General features: G+C 42.3%; 1 protein-coding gene across 2 annotated transcripts in view; it reads left to right on the top strand.

Moving 5' to 3' along the window:
• Positions 1 to 18,260, top strand: part of LOC144075839 (immunoglobulin superfamily member 21-like) — a 182,925-nt gene that overhangs the window by 67,662 nt on the left and 97,003 nt on the right. For both annotated transcript variants that reach the window (XM_077603261.1, XM_077603260.1), the window contains one exon: positions 14,085 to 14,197. Coding sequence is in view for 1 of the 2 variants with exons in the window: in XM_077603260.1 (XP_077459386.1) it covers positions 14,085 to 14,197 (113 nt within the window). In the remaining variant the exon portion in view is untranslated. The remainder of the gene's footprint in view (positions 1 to 14,084; positions 14,198 to 18,260) is intronic.

An 18,260-nucleotide genomic window follows, 5' to 3' on the forward strand; every position in this document is an offset into this window, starting at 1 on the left:
GCGCACAATTGTCTGAAAAGAAGCTGTCAAAATTCCTATTGTTTCCCTCTGAGTTGAGGTAAATAAATACATAAATTTAAAAAAGAAGACAAAGTTTTAAGCTCTTTTCCCTGAAGCGTGGGTTGGGCGTCCAGTCCAGATGGTGATTTTCATTTTCTTTTCCTCCCTCCGTCACACAACAATTGGATCGGCGTCGTCGGCGGGAGCATCGCGGCCATCGGCTCTTTTCGCTATCTTAAGCCTTTTGCAAAACTTTATTTATTCAACGCGGGGCAGATAACGCAAATATTGGAATTGAAAATAGAAGCGCTTCCACCTTTTGCCGTCCGGGTAATCCCGGCACGTGAGAGACTGTCAATCAATCGATCAGTCAATCAGCCGTCTTGACAAAAGAGGCCGACCTCATATTGATTATTTTGTAAGATAAAAAAAATGGAGTTCAGCCTACGAGTTCTCTCATTAACGGGATAAAAAAAAGAAGCGTACGCATAACTGCGCTTTCTTTAAAGGGTGCCGGCTGCCGTTTTATAACGTATCGATCCGTCTTCCGTTTGGAGGAGTTTGCCGAGGATTTAGCGGATCAGTTATCTGCTTTTTAACATGAAAATCCGCTGTTGAAGGATGTGTCATAGCTATTTTCTTGTATCGCCTCCTGGATTTTAGCCGCCAAGCTAAGCTGTACTTTTCTTCCGCGCTACAACCAATAGCCTTTACGCCAAAAGCCGTGATTTTTTCTCCCCGTATCTTTTCCTCGCAGCGGGGGAGTGCTTAACATGTCCGCCTCGCCGTTCTGAGATCAAGGCGGTTCAATCCCAGGTGGGCTTCCTGTCTTGGAGTTTGCGAGTCCGCCCCGTTGCCCGCACGGGTTTTCTCCGGATGCTCCGGCTTCCTCCCACGTCTCGATAACGAACACGGCGGAGGGATTGGAGGCTCTCGATTGTCCGTAGGCACGTGCGCGCGTGGGCGGGTGTTTGTCTTGTTGTGCCGTGCGATTGGCTCAAGACCAATTTAGGGTGTAGACTCCGCCTACTGGCCGTAATTAGCCGGGGTTTGGTGCCAACACCTCCCACGAAACAACCAATCTCAGGGACAATTTAAGTTGTTCAACCAGCTCGCTTATCATGCGTGTATTTGCTAGGAAACTGGAGTACCCGGATAAAAACCACACTTGAACTTGATTTTAAGGTTGGGACGTCATCATTGGATTCCCAAAATTAGCTTAACTTGCTCTATTTATCCCAATAGGTCAATACTTATCTCATCTCATTTTCTGAACCGCTTTATCCTCATTACGGGTGTGAGGGGTGCTGGAGCCAATGCCAGCTGACTCCGGGCCAGAGGCAGGGGACACTCTGAATTGGTGGCCAGCCAATCGTAGGGCATGAGGAGACAAAGGACCAATCACACTCATAGCTAGGAGCAATTTAGAGTGCTAAATTAGCCTAGCATGCATGTCTTTGGAATGTGGGAGGAAACCGGATTACCCAGAGGAAACCCACGCAGGCCCGGGAGAACATGCAAACTCCACTCAGATGGACATGACCTGGATTTGAACCCAGGACCCCAGAGGCGTGAGTCCTACCACTCACCACGGTCAATACTTAACCCCCTCCATTTTTTTTTACCCCATAATTAGCAGCCGCCTTAAAATCCTGGCTTAGCTCCTCCGCTAAGCGGACGTGTCCGTCAAACGTAAATAGAATTGCGCCCAGCTCATTTCATCCTCGCCGTTAATCTGGAAAGCGATTCGAATTTGGACTTGAGGTCTTGGAAAGCTTCCCAAAACGCAGTCACGGCGCCGCCTTCCACCTCAACGTGGCGGCGCTAAGAGATAGCCTCGCGTACCGTGGGATGTAAATGGTGATTTTTCATTTGCTTGATGGGGGCGGGGGTTACCATTGGCGGAGAGCGGACGTGGTCGTTGGTCCCGCGACCTGCCAGATGTGATCCATCTACGCCTCCTTACATTAATTTGCCCTCCCATCGCTAATGCAGTTTGGCCCAATTAACACAGGGGCTCTTTTAGCCGAGGCGGTTGGGGACGGAGGGGGTTGGGGGGCGGGGGGCTCGGTCGGCTTTGGCGCGCGTGTCAGAGTTGCACTTGGCTGCACGCTCCCTTGGATTGCCATCCAAAACGGGGGGACGGCGGTGAATACCAATGCTTTGCTTAGCCTAGTCTGCAGAGAGTGATAGGACGCGCTCTCCGCCATCGGCCTCCCCGAGCGACTTTAAGAAATGCGTCAACTCCCGAAGGAGGAGGAAGGTGGCAGAAGAAAAGCTCGAAAATGCGCACGGAAGTGAGGAGCGTAATGGCGGCGGCGAGGGGAGTGAATTGAGGCCATTTGGCAAAGGTGCTGCCCATTTGTGCACTTTTCCAGGCAGCGTAGAAGTCATTTGCTGCGATTTTTCACTGTTTGAACAATTAGCATGGAGTACAGAGGCGTCATTACAATTTTGTTCAGCGTGTCTGCAGTAAGAGGATGTAAAAAGTCTGGCGTCACAGTAAATCACAAAAAATACCCGTCATTTTCTTCCGCTTATCTGAGGTCGGCTCACGGGCATTTCAAAACGGAACCCTAGCCACTTCAATTAGCTCTTCTGGGAATATTCCAAAGTGTCACAAGTCGACCCCGCTTGAGTCCTACCTGTGAGACGTGTCCAGAACACCTCACCAGCGTCCAGGGTGCATCTTCATCAAGAGCCCAAGCCACCTCATCTGACATTCCAAGTTGTCACAAGTCGACCCCGGTGAGTCCTACCTGTGAGACGTGTCCAGGACACCTCACCAGCGTCCAGGGTGCATCCTCATCAGATGCCCGAGCCACCTCATCTGACATTCCAAGGTGTCATAAGTCGACCCCGTGGTGTCCTACCAATGGGACGTGTCCAGAACACCTCACCAGCGTCCAGGATGCATCCTCATCAGATGCCCGAGCCAACTCACCTGACATTCCAAGGTGTCACAAGTTGACCCCGTGGTGTCCTACCAGTAGGACGTGTCTTGAACACCTCACCAGCATCCAGGATGCATCCTCATCAGATGCCCGAGCCACCTCATCTGAATCCTCCCTATGCCGAGGAGCAGTGGCTCTACTAGCTGGCTTTTCTTGGTACTTTTGCTGGAAATTGGACATCTATGTTCTCTATCTTGCACACTAGTTCATTTCCAGCATGATCCCTCCCAGGCCAACCAATAGGAAACGGCCGCAGGACTTAGTCCGCTGAGTTCCAAACCTGTGATTAGTAGAAGGCGATACCTTTTTTTGAAATCAGAATGCGTTTCATCAGCCTCCTGACGCCCGCTTGAACCGCAGCCAGCGAGAAGCCGTGGATGCGTCGGTTACACCATCTTGCATCAATTGCGAAATGGGTTGAGTTTGTCAGGAGAGGAACAAAAGAAGGAGCTCGCACAAGCTTCCAATCATCCCTCAAGTGTGAAGACGCGGGATTGCCGCATCCCAGGCGTGTTCACACGCAAATATGGCTGTTTTTGCATAATTCTCAGGAATTCAAGTGTACGGAAAGAACGCCGTCAGCCGCTTATCCCAGTTTAAATGAATGGGAGGTCTATTGTTGTCAATAGCGGGCAATGAGTTCATTTTACGTTACGTACAGGTCACTTCCTGTTCCCTTTGGCTCCTTTCTGTGCTCACTTCCTGTAGATTTTGGTCAATCAATCAACCCATTTTAGCAGATTTTTCCTATTGACTTAGGGTCACTGGTGTATTTGAATTTTTAGTCGCTAACTGATCATTTTGGGTCAATTCTGGTATATTTTTTAGCATTCTGTTTTCACTTAACCTAGATTTGGGCTCAATTTCTAGTGGCTTTATGACATTTTGGAGTCATCTTTGATCACTTTGTGATGGTTTTGGGTCATTTCCGGTATATTTTGAGATTCCTGGTCACTTTCTGATTATTATTTTATTCTTTTTTAGCCGCTAAACTGCGAGACTTGATCCGGCTGGATGTCGACAGAGCAGAAAATAGACTTGCTATGTAACATTTAATCAAAATAATAATAATTATAATGGCAACACCACCTTTGAGCATCGACACGCTTGTATAACATAAGTAGAGGTGAATCCAAGCAGAGAAAGGACAATACAATTCTGACAATTAGGCTTGACATTAAAGATAATTGACATGGATTCTGTTCCAGGAGGAATTGATGAGGCGTGCCGTCAGGACTGGCCAAAAGTCTCGTCGGGCTCGAGTGTCTGCTAGCATGCTAGCATGTGAGCTAGGTTAGGGTCTGTGCTTGAAAGTTTTTGTAATTGTTTTCCTGATTTGTGGTATTTCAGGCGGGAAATGTACAACCAAAGTGAAGTAACGGAAACTGGCTTTTTAGATGAAAGAGTTTCAAATCGTAACAATTTGTGTTCTTTGCGCGATCCACTGTTTCTTAAAAAAATCAATCAATCATCTTGTACTGTCAATAGCAGCCAATGAGAAACCAGAATTTGAGGATTTGTGTTATGGCAACTTAATCTCATTAGGTAGTCTTACCTTACCTTATGTTTTTTTTACAGCAGCGTCGGTTATTATTCTCCTCGCTTCCCACATTGGCGTCATCGTGCTAGCTCGTAACTTTTATAGCTTCATAAAAACACGTCGGCGGCTCCGCTAATCCGTCTCGGATCATTTTTTTTACCTTATTTAATTGTTTTAATCATTGCGTCAAAATCTTCTCGAGCATTTAATCCCGTTTGGGCGTGTCCATTCCGTTTTTCTCCTTTGCTTGACATTAAAGGTTGAGCTGTAGGTAGGAGGCTTCGTGCGCATGCTAACGCGACGCCACGTTAGCATGCGAGGCCGCCGATGACAACTTTGATGCCTCTCGCCGCCACGTCGCTCGGGACCGCGGGCGACTCCGTCGAAGCGCTCGTCTTGAGAGGCGGGGGAGGTTTAAAGGCAGCTGAAACAAAGCATGTCGGCAGAGGGGGCTGCGGGGGGGCTGGCAGGACTTGAATCCTGGCCGCGCCGCGGAAAAAAAAACTGTGCCAGGGTTTCATTCTTACCGCTGCGTTTGGCTCTGGAATGGTGATGGAAATTCCGCAAGCCTCTGAGGTCTGTTTGATGTCGTGGCCAAGCGGCCTCCTGCGGTGGGACGGTCTGGGAGGGGAGGCGGGTGAGGTGTTGGCCCGGGAGGTGCGCCGTGTCGCCGTCCAGGTAGCTTTTGGGCCAAGCGCGGCGTGGCTCTCGACAGAAAGTTTGAAAACCTAAGTATGCGAGGTCGTATCAGGTAGCCAAGTAAGATCCAACGTGTTCTTTTTGTAATGTTTCTATCCAAATAGCAGCTCTCCAATCTAAAGTCTCAACACTCCAAGTCCCACTGGCATGCGTGGGGGTGCTGAAGCCTATCCCAGCTAACATCAGGTGGGGGGAAACCCCGAATTGGCGGCTAGGACAAGGACAACCAATTATAGCTATGGACCATTTAGCGTACAATTAGCTTAGCAGGCAACTTTTGGGGATGTGGGAGGAAACTGGAGTACCCGGAGAAAACCCACACAAGGCCAGGGAAAACATGCAAACGCCACACAGTGTGGACCCAACATGGATCGCACCCATGAAACCCTGACGCGCTAACCATGTGCCTAGCATGCATGTGTAATCGCTAATTAAATGATTCTCATCTTATATTATTTGCAGATCCATAACTATTTAAATTCTTCATATATATACACGTGTGTATAAATGTGTATATGTGTATATATATATATATATATATATGTGTATATATATATGTATATGTGTATATATGTATATATATGTATATATATGTATATATGTGTATATATGTAGATATGTGTATATATGTATATATGTGTATATATGTAGATATGTGTATATATATGTATATGTGTGTATATATGTATATGTGTATATATATGTATATGTGTATATATATGAATATATGTGTATATATATGTATATGTATATGTGTATATATATGTATATGTATATATGTGTATATATGTGTATATATGTATATATGTGTAAATATGTATGTTTGCATATATGTATCTATGTTTATATATGTAAATATGTGCATATGTATATATGTGCATATGTATGTGTATATGTATATGTGTATATATGTATACATGTGTATGTGTATTTATAAATATATGCATATGTGTATATATACATACGTATATACATATATATGTTGGTGCTCAGTGAGAAAAAAATACATATAAAAGCCATACTTGACTATTAGTCGCCAAACGATTAAAAGACTTCTAGTCCAGAAAATACGGTACTTGACCGTAAAACATTTGTTCTTAGTTTCAGACAAATGAAAAATCTTTAATGCTCGTTTAATTGCGTAGCTTTGACCTCCCTTTTTTGACACCCTCTCTAAAAGCCACGAAACGCAAAGCGAGGGTGACGCAGGCGAGCGACAGAGTCTCACTTTGGCCTTGCTGAATTTTGACATTCAGGGGAGCCATTTTGTCCACGCCGCCCTCCCTCCCTTAGCGAGGCGAGGCGTCGCGCGTCGAATGCACAAACGGCGCCGGGCCCGGCCGGTCGGTTGGGCCCTCGCCTGCGCCCTCTCGCCGTCGCCACGACAACTTGCCGCTCCGGAGACCCTTGATTAACATGCCACCTGAGTCCCGTGTCGCTTATTAAAGGCAAAATGAAATATCCCCTTCATAAATACGGCGGGACGGCGCACAAATCGGGGAGTAGAGGTGAAAATAACGGGCGGGCGGCCGGACAACTCGGAATTACACGTGGATTTGCCGGCTCGTTGACGGCGCGTTGTTTACACGCCAAACAATTATTGCACCGCATGCGGGCTTTTACGCAAATTACAAGCCAGGCAAAGATGGAGGGCTATTTGGGAGATTGCTTTTTTTGGGGGAGGGTATTAGCGGATTTGGTGGCCGGCGCCACCCGCGTGCGTCCACTTTGTCCTAAAAGGCAAACGCGGCCGAGCAGAACCGACGAGTTCCGGCACGGGCGACTTGCCAGATTGGACGTTATCGGCCACGCCCCCCACCGGCCGCCGCTTCATTGAGATTCAGCCTTGAAAAGCAATAACGTTTCTCGTTTGGATGGTCCTTTATTGTACGGTTAAGAGAAAGCTTTGCATTTTTTCCCAGAGTTTCCCGCCGCCGCACAAGCGATATTGCGCCAAGGTTGTTCGGCGTGCCGTGAATTGCGATGGGTATCTGTCAAAAATGTTTAAGCGAGGGTCAACTTGAATTCCTTCTATCCTTTTTTGAAATGTATTTTAACAATGTATTTACTTGTAGCTCATTGGGTGCATTTGACAGTGAGAAACATCCAATTTGATCCTGTGATTGCTGATTGGCGTTTATTATCGTCAGTGGCAGTGTAACATGATGACACGTGTGTGTGTGGGTATGTTAATGTATGTGTATGTATATATATATATATAAATATATATATATATATATATATATATATATGTATATGTGTGTGTATGTATGTGTATATGTATGTGTATGTATTTATATGTATTCATATATATATATATACACACATATATACACACATATATATATATACATATATATACACATATATACATATATATACACATATATATATACATGTGTATATATATACACATATATACATATATATATGTATATGTATGTATATGTATATATGTGTGTATATGTATATATACATATATATATGTATGTATATATGTGTATATGTATATGTGTGTATATATATGTATATTTATACATATATATATACATGTATATGTATGTGTATATGTATATATGTGTATATATGTTTATATATATGTATATACATGTGTATATATGTGTATATGTATATATATGTGTGTATATATATATACATGTATATATATACATGTAGTATGTTTTGACTGCTGAGCTATTGGATGAGCACTGTTTACATTGCCATCTCCACCTAGTGTTTTAGCTGGGAAGTGCAACAGGATGCAGGTCAAAATTAAGCTTCTTGCCTGGCCCATATGCAATGATATTTTCACATTTTTTTGCGGGCCCAAATTTGTTGACAACCCCGTATCAACGTCATTGAGAAGTTGTTTATCTTTTTAAAGCTTTTCCTTCATTATTTCCCTCTAACTTTAACTGCAATCTTAAAAAAATGGAGATGTTTCACTCCTAGTTTTGGAAGCAGTGCTTTGACTGATTGACAGCAGCAATCTATACGCTGACTTATTTGCCATGATTGGGTGAGAAGAACCCCTCCCATCCCCCCCACTTGACCTTCAAGTGGCGGCGTGGATATTTACGAAACGTTGATTCACCCCGTAGTGGATGACAGAAAGCTTTTGAAATGCACTTAGCAAGTAGCTAGATTGCTCACTTGTTGTTACGTGACTGACAGGAGGGATGCAATTACGGCTCCCGTCCGCCCAGATATGTCAAAAATGATACTTTTTATATCATCTAAATGGAAATCGCTGAATAATATACACACGCAAAGAAGTGGTTAAGGTCGCCGACATTCTCTCCCTGAATGGAAATCATGGAAAACGAAACTGTTGCTGAATGTTCAATGGCATTTGGAAAAGGAATATTAACTCTTATTATTTACTATTGGCATTTTTTTAGGGGTGATAGCGCTTATTGTTTACTATTAGCATTTTGGTCTGTTTTAATGAAACAAAAAACAAAACAAGACAGTGTTAGAACGAATAAATGACGCTTACTGTTAAAAAATAAGTATCTTTTTAATGTGATCCATTTCACGATACATGATTTTATCATTAATTTTACATCACAACAGCGCTCAGTCATATTTACCTGATTTAATGTTTGCGATGTAGTAAATCGATACATTTTTAATGTTTGTGATTTGGTAAATAGAATCCAAGTGAATTCTAATTGGGGCAAATGTTGAAAAATCACCAATCAGGCGTCACGTTCAGTTTTTTTTTTAATGCCACGCTGAAATATCGGCGTTTTGCTTCCTCCGAATAAGCGTCTGCAAACTCAAGGTTGCTCCGTTTGATTTATTTTTGAATGAACGTCATCCCAAGGAAATGTCTGAAAAAGCCAAGGGAAAATGCGAACGGCGCCCCGAGTGAATCCTTTCACGACACGTTTACGTTTGAGATTCAGTCAACGTCATAAGATGCTTTCCTCGCTCGCGCCTGCCGGTAAAATCTTCCCCGCCTGCCGCTGATTATATAAGTCTTTACAACTCTCCAGAGGAAACACACACACACACACAAGCTAACGACGCATTTATCGCCCTCGCGTCGGCGGGCGGAATTTGCCGTCAAAAACGACCACGGCTCGGCTCGCCTCGGACTCTCCCGGGCCCGATTTCTACCGTCCGTAGTCTCGCCTCGCCGTGTTTTTTTTTTTTTTTTTTGACGACGCGCTTTCAGAGATCAAAGGCTAATCTCGCATCCTTAATGGATTTTGATTTATGCTAAATAATGATGTGGGATTTTACGGACGGTGGCATCGTTTGCCATCTTGACGGTTACGAAAGTGGCGGACGGTCAAGTCCATTCTAATTTGGAGAGGCTCCAAATAGGAAGGCGTTCCATACATCGCCGTTTGCCAGAGTTTGGTTATTAAAACGCGTGCATAAATGGACTGTATTTATTGGCCAAGTAAACCAAATTTATGGGTTTTCTTCTTCCCTGGTTCATGTGAACTTTTCACCCCATTAAATGAACTTCTACCGCTCACGTCATGTAGAAATTGCATTTGGCTTTCAAATCTGGCAGTTTTTTTGCTCAATATTTGATATTCTCATTATTTATTGATTATTTGTTTGTTGTTTTTTTTGCGCTTCAAGGTGAAGCTTTAAATCTCATTATACTTTTATAATGAGTACATTTTTTTAAATATTTTTTTATATTTGTATATTTATTTATTTTTTATATATATATTTTTAATAATTATTTATTCATTACCTATTCATTTATGTCTAGAATGTATTATGAATTATGAAAAAGCAGTTGTCGTTGGATGGATATTTCACCCGATTTGACGATATTTTAGGCTGTTAAATTGTGTGTTTACGTGCTTGGATATGTATGTTAAGCGCCGTTAATCTATCGGATTGGACTGGCTCGTGTTGGGATTGTGAATGCTTTTCAGAGACCGGTCAACTGGACCGGAATTATGAAAAAGCAGTTGTCATTGGATTGATGTTTTCCCCGATGTGACAATATTTTAGGCTGTTAAATTGTGTGTTTACATGCTTGGATATGTATGTTAAGCGCCGTAAATCTATCGTATTGGACTGGCTCGTGTTGGTTTTGTGAATGCTTCTGGGACCCGTTAACTGGACCGGAATTATGAAAAAGCAGTTGTCATTGGGTTGATATTTCACCCAACGTGACAATATATTGGGCTGTTAAATTGTGTATTTATGTGCTTGGTTATATATGTTAAGCGCTGTAAATCTATCGGATTGGACCGGATCGTGTTGGTTTTGTGAATGCTTCTGGGAGACCGGTTAACTGGACCGGAATTATGAAAAAGCAGTTGTCACTGGATTGATATTTCACCCGACATGACGATATTTTAGGCTGTTAAATTGTGTTTACGCGCTTGGATATGTATGTTTTCTCAGTTGCAACCCGCAAGTCCACCCGTTGCATTTCTTATTCACTATAAGGGCTTATAAATAATTTTCATTCTCACATATTTCATACAAAATTGGTATAGTTGAATCATTTTTAAAGGGGTTAGGAGCGGTCGTGAGGACTTTGGAATGGATTAGCGCATTTACATGTAAAATATGACTCTACTTATGAAAAATTCAAGTTGCAAAATTACTTCTGCAACGATGAACTTCATAAGTAGAGGTACAATGCACTGATCGAAACATTAATTCACATATGAATATATTTTCTTGCAGGCAGCATAGTGGACGAGTGGTTAGGACCTCCACCTCCAAGTTCGAGCTCGATGGTTCGATCCTTCGTTGTTTGCGTGTTCTTGCTGCGTGGGTTTTCTCCGGGTGCTCCGTTTTCTTCCCAACTCCCAGAAACATGAATGCTAGGCTAAATTAGCCCTTTAAATTGCCCTAAATTAGCCCTCTAGTATGCGTGGTTGGTTGTTCATCTCATTATGCCCTGCGATTGGCTGGCGACCGATTCAGGGTGTCCCCTGCCTGCTGCCCATAGTTAGCTGGGACTGGCACTAGCACCCCTCGCGACCCTTGTGAGGCTAAGCGATACGGAAAATGAACTTTTCTAGAAATAAACTTGATATAAATTTGAGCATTGTTGATCTTTTGATTGACAGGGCACCCCTTCCTTCCCCTGAAACAGTCTAACCAAGAAATATTGTCAGATAAAAGTCTTTTAGCGCTTAATCTTTATTTATTTTTTGCTTTTTGTACTGCAACATACACTTCGGCCTGATTTCCAGCGACTGACAAGCTATGGGCAAATACAGCATGTTTGCGTAACTCCATTTAAAAGCTGTTTTTTTGTAAAACCTTGCTTTATTCCCTTTGGTCAGCTCAATGACGGACTCTGGATTTTTATCCAAAATACAACAATTAATATAGTATGCATGATTGGCCATAAAACTCGCATTGTAAATGAATAAGAATCTTGGTTTGACAAAATGTTCAAGGTGATATTATTAATTTCAAATATTTAGAGAGCACCGACCGATGGTTTCCTTTTAGGAAATCGCCTGTTTTGAGTCCTTGAACTACTTGTGAATAATGTATTGAAAGATAAATAGGATTTTTGAAGGGGCGGAAAAGAGCTGTCAAATATTAATTTGGACTCAATATTGACTGTAAATAAGCAATGCTTGAAAAATAGAAGTACTAGTGCAATTTAAAAGTTGTGTATTTCAAAGGATGGCTCACTTTTGCCTAACACTTAAAAGCAAGGGTTTTTCATTGTTTTGGATTGTTTATTTTCGTTTTATTTTGGCTTTTATTTTGAAATTCTGGCATCTATTTTAAGTCCATATAAATTTACATTAGATTTTGAAGCAACAAGAACAATCTCAAAGGACAGATTTTAAATATTTTGCATATTATATACAATGGAAGAAAACTCAACAAGTCCGGATAATATTCTATATATATATATATATATATATATATATATATATATATATATATATATATATATATATATATATATATATATATATATATATATATATATAAAAATATATATATATTATGATAAATATGGCACGTTGTTCCCTCCTCTTATGTTTGGACACCAAGCACCCAATCAGAATTTGCCCTGCAAACATTTTGATAAATTTTCAACACAATTTATCCGGGGTGCCGGAGCCTATCCTATTAGATTTGCAGCGAAAGTTGGACCACACCCTAAACTGGTCGCCAAAATGTGATTTTTATGGACATTTTTGAACATTTTGAATTTTTAAAACATTAGAGATTCATTTGATTGGCAACCAATGAGTGTTTTTTAGGAAATTTTTGAAACTTGTGCAAGAAAAATCATCAGCAAAACCAAATTTCAAAAAATGCATTCATTTCCCGAACCGCTCATTCTCACAAGTGTCGCGGGGGTGCCGGAGCCTATCCCAGCTAACTACATGCACCAGGTGGAGGATACCCTGAATGGGTGGCCAGCCAATGGCAGGGAAGCCAATGTCAAATAAATAGGCATAACTCCAGACGTGACTTTTGAAAAACGACCAAAACGTTTACGTGGGTGGCTTCCTGTCAAGTGTCAGTCGGGGATTTTCTCCAAACGCAGGATAAGCTAAGGTTTAGCCGTTCCACTTGACTCTTGAGACGAGAGCTCTCCACGACGCTGATTTAATTAACATCCTTTAATGAGCACATTAAGAATGTGCTGACGTGACAGACGATCTAGAGGATGTGGATGTGCGGCTTTTTTTGCGGGTTTTTTTGCTCATGGCGGTGCATTTTTGTCTGATTTTCGTCCACTCGGAACAATTGCCTTTTGGACTCGAGGTTTGCTAATCATGATTTTTTTCCTCAATTATTTAGAATGCGTCTCGCAGATGGATGATCTAACGCAAAAAAATTTGAACACGCGTGTCAAACTCATCTTTGTCGCCGCCCATATTATATCTTCAGAGGGAATATTTTGTCTGGCCCATTAATATTAATATTTATGAACTGGTGGATGGCGCGAGTTGAGAAAGTATATCAATATTCATCTGTTCATCTTCAACAGCGTGTATCTTTGTCGGGGTGGCGGGGTGATGGAGCTTATCCTAGCGGAAAGGGAGAGTATACTTGAGATTGGTCGTAGGGCAACACCCCCGATTGGGAATCGACCCCAGGGAGCCCGCACTGAAGGCAGGCAATAGAACCTCTCCACCATCGGGTGGCTATAGCAATATTGTTTAATTAAATTGTTAAAAAAATAATGAATTGATCTGTTTTTTGGAAAGTCGATGAGAAGTTGAAAGCAGGGGTGTCAAAATCATTTTTTGGGCGGAACAAACGGTGAATGATGACTTGATGATTTTGTCAAAATGTTTGTGTTTATAAATAAAACGTCAATGACAAAAACGGCTTGTTTTTTCAATGGTGATTTTCAAAGACAAGTAAAAGTTGTTTTCTTCTTTTCGCTGCCAAAAATGAAAACTAACAAAAATGTTAGTTTTTTCCCGTTTGTGTTTTTCAATGGCAAAATACACTTTTCATATTTTCCCGAACTTATTTCCTTTTCTATTTTTGTACTCCTGGCATTCTGGAAACAAATAGCTTTAGCAAATGGTCTCTTATTTGAAAACAAACAAACAAAAAACAACATATTTGATCCCCTGCCAGCTGCACCAAATTCGGCTATACAAGCCGTTAAACTAGCGCTAGTCCATCTTAAGTTGTTTTTTTTTTACCCAGCAAAAGACAATCTGTCCATTCTTTGCTCAAAACTTTCCGCTTCTAATAAACACGATTTACCCCGTCATAAAGGAGGACTTTGCGCGCAGGTGGCCAACTCGCCGACAAATCGCTTTACGCCAGATGGGACGGAATTTAAGTCGTTAGCCGCCTCTTTTCCCGCCTCGCGCGCTTTGAATCGGCGAATATCTGGCGCCCCTTTTCGTTGGAAGTGGCCGTTAAACGGGTTTTTCTTTTCTTCTGTGTCTCGCCAGGTTATTTGACCGTCACCATCGAGCCGCTGCCCCCGGTGGTCGTGGGGGAGACCGTCACCCTCAAGTGCAACTTCAAGACCGATGGGAGGCTGCGGGAAATCGTTTGGTATCGGGTGAGTACAAGTTATGCTTTTTGGGGAAATAGTTTCGCTTAACTTTGTCTTTTAATAACGATATTTTTAAACTTTTTTGACGTCAAATATCTCCGATGTTGATTGGGCGCACGACGTTTGATCGAATCCGATTGGGAGAGGGTGAATGGGCGCACGGAAAGCATATTAGCATATTAGCTTAGGCAGCCAGTTGGAAAGATCTGGACGTCAGTTGTTGCCAATGTTCATGGGAAGAAAAATCAACTTGGGTTTTATTGGGGTTGTGAACATTTTTATTTGTTTTTATGCTGAGTTGATTGGATAGGTTTTTAATTTATACTTCATTTAATCCCAAACGTGGGAAATTGTTTGAGTATCAGGTGAGTGCAAATTTTTATTTTGGGCAATAGTTCCACTTGACTTTGTCTTTTAATGGAGGATTTCTGTGCCGAAAATTTTGAAATTTTGATGTCAAATAAGTCAGCTGTGGATGGCGTCCAATCCTTTTTGATTGGGAGAGCAAGGAAAATGGCCGTACACAACCAGTTCAACCAGTATGAAAGATCTCGACGTCGGTTGTTGTCAGTTTATGGGGAAAAAATCCACTTGGTTTTATTGGGCTAGTAAACATTTGTATTCTATTTATTGCAAGGGTCGCAAGGGGTGCTGGAGCTTATCCCAGCTAACTATTGACACCCTGAATGTTGATTTGACTGTATCTGCTTTTGATTGAAAATGGAAATTGTTTGGTATCGTGATGAGTTGACGTAATAGTTTGGTTCACCCTTTGTTTTGTTATAATTTAAGTTCAATTTCAAGACCTTTGTAGTCGAATCGGACGTTCCATCCATAATTTGTTCATTAGCCCCGCCCAGTCTAGCGTCGTCAATGGCGACCAGTATTTTGACTTTTCTGGTCCAAAATAACCGGCTCCGCCCCTCCGTGAGCTCGAGTCGGCACGAACCTGGCCCGCGAATCCCTTTGAATCCGACACCCCTGATTCGCAGTCGCCCAAGTATCGGACGCTAACTTGAATTGGGCCATGGGAAGTCCATCTCCCGTGGGTTGCTTCCTCTGCCACGTGCAAACACGGGCTTTTACTTTGGCCAGCTGCTTGGGAGGCCTCCTTGTCTGTCGCCGCCGTCGCTTAATAGTTCACAGCTGGCGATTCGACGGTTATTAAAGTCCCGAGCGGTTTACCGAAGCGCGCAACCGCTGGCAATAATTAAATTTCTGTCGGGGAGATGAAGAAGAAGAAGAAGAAGGAGAAAAAAAACGAGGCGCGAGCCTGTAAGGAGTTGATTTGCAGCCATAAAACCGCCGCGTGAAATTAATACGCGCGTGTTCGCCGATACGCGGTGTCACATTCGTGCCTTTATGACTTGGACTCCTCAATAACAATAACCAGAATTATCTCGGTCAAAACAGCAGGAGTTTTAATGAGGCTTATGAGCCGTCTTGTGAAATGGGACGATTGTTGTCGCCATTAAAGTTAAAGTGGGCTGTTTTTATTTCAACATTTTATGCCGTAGTGGTGCTTGACTTTTAGTTTTTTACTCTGGCAACTTAAAATATCGCATATGTAATTCATACAGATGAGCTTTTATTTTTGATGATGACGTCGTCTGATTTCCTGACGTTTGATTTTGAAACAATCTATTTTTTTTAAAAGTAATATGTCACCGAAAATGTTTCTTTTTATTTTACATTTTTTTGTTGACATATTACTTTTTTAAAAATGACATTGCATCAAAAGCAAACGTCAGGAAATCGGATGACGTCATCATTAAAAATAAAAGCTCATCTGTATGAATTACATATGCGATATTTTAAGTTGCCAGAGTAAAAAACTAAAAGTCTAGCACCACTACGGCATTTTTAAAAAAAAAAAAAGCAGCCCACTTTAACTTTAATGGCGACAACAACCTCGTTGGGTCACATTTGTCTAGCTGCTTTTAATTGGCCGAGGTTGTTACCATGGTTACGATAGCTGACCAAACTAATCTAGTTTTAATTTCTCACCAAGTATGCTAAATTGGATCGAATCGTACAAAATGGACTTTATGCACTAACAGTCTTGGGGTACCGCAGGGCTCAACGCTAAGTCCACTGCTATTCAGTTTTTTCATAAATGATCTGACAAGCTGCCGTCCATCGATTGGGAACTTGCCAAATGCTGGTTGTCCTATTTTCTTCCTTTGCCCTTACTATTGCCTTATTGATTTTATCTTTTGTTGTGAACACCTCAAACTCATACCTTAATCTGGGTTTTGAGGAAAAGCCCCTCCGCAATTGCTCTGCGATCCACCGCTGTGAAAGTCTGCCCAAAAACACAAAAACAAATTGAACTGGCGGCTGGAAACGAGGGCACAGCTGCCCCCCGGAGGTCCACCCCGCCTCGGTTTCGGTTCGTCATCTGGCTGACCGACCCCCACCCCTCTTGTTCCAAATGTTTCTTGCCTTATTTTGCAACGTGCTGCATTTTCAACTGTGTTAGGGAACATAACAAATGGGACTCAAGTCTATTATAATTACAGTGGTACTTCGACATACGAGCAATTTGAGATACGAGTAAAATTTCGGGCGAATATTTATCTTGAGATACGAGACAAATTTTGATATACAAGCATCGTGTAATGTCTCTACGAACACTGGGCGGAGCGTTGCATTTTTTTTTTCAGTGTTAATTTTCTCGTTAGTCCGTGCGAATGGCGGAGCTTGTTCGCTAATACGAGAGGAGTATATACTACTAGTGTGTTATCCTATTGTGAGGACATTTGTTTGCATCATTTTGGGAATATTTTGAAGGCAAGACAAAAACAAACAACCCTCGATAGGTTGCATCTGAAAGTCAAAGTGGAGGCGGGGCTAATAAACCCAACCCGGGAGAAGAAAGGTATCAACATTTCAAATAAAATTAGAAATACGTTAAGTGTAAGGTTAGATTCAATTAATTTTTGAGTGTCTGCATCGTAATCCAAGTTCATTTAAATTTGTTTATGTTATGTTACGAGCGCGTTGCCGTGCAAAAAGTTATATTATAAATTGTCTCGTTCTTGGCTGCCAAAGTTTCTTGGAAAGCGGGCTTTTCTTTTATTTGACTAAATAGTGTGGACTTGTTATTTTACCCCGGGTTCCAGAGGAACCCGAGCTGACACTCACCTGGGGAATACTTCTATCTAATCGAAGCCCGGCCAATCGGAATACTTTGGCGCCGCCGGCTTCTGCGTCCTGACGTATTCCGTTTGAGGATTTCCAACGCTTGCAGACCGGCCGCCCGAATAAGCGCGGAGATGAAGCCCATCGCGTTGAAAGAACCTTTTAAGCCACAATTAATCAAAGCGCGCTTCAACTTTGCGCGCAACACCAAAGATAACACGAAAGGCTGCCGGCTCACTTTCATATTGAATACTTTCCCGTTTTCCCAACGGCGAGGGCGGCGCTTCCGAAACGGGAAATCTAAAGACGCGTAGACGTGAGTGACGTAACGTTGACATTCGTCTTTTACTGAGTAAATTGTCAGAATTTTTACTCTTTTTTGAGACATGAAAGCATGTTTTTCTTCATATTTAGGAAGAAGCTAAAAAAAATCATATTTTTTATTCGTCAAAATTGACCCAAAATGGCTGCCTAAAACCAAAATGAAGCATTTCATTGTGCTCTAACTTTCTTAAACTCTTTAATAATACGCTTCATAAATATTCTGATAACATTCGTATCTGAAATTCGTAATGCTAACGTCGCGTGAATGTTATTGATTTCTTTACAGCCTCACTCGTCATCAAAATTGCTACATTTGCTAAGCGCTAATTCACCAAAAATGTAACGATAAATATTGCCGGGCATTAATAATTGATCTCATTAATGCGGCACTTTGGTCTGTTTTACAACCGGTGAATTGTTGGCGTCGTTTGACGACGTCGCGCTTCCCGCCGCGTAAGCAAATTGCGCTCGTTAGTCACCCGGTCGGCGTTTTCGCTCTGGCCGTTCTCCCAACTTATTCGCCGCCGTCCCTCCCGTCAGCCCACGAGCGTTACCCACGCGAAAGCCGGCCGGCCAGCTGTGTTTGGACGCGGGCCAGCTG

This window comes from Stigmatopora argus, chromosome 6, assembly GCF_051989625.1.
Source record: "Stigmatopora argus isolate UIUO_Sarg chromosome 6, RoL_Sarg_1.0, whole genome shotgun sequence".
NCBI classification, from domain to species: Eukaryota; Metazoa; Chordata; class Actinopteri; order Syngnathiformes; family Syngnathidae; genus Stigmatopora; species Stigmatopora argus.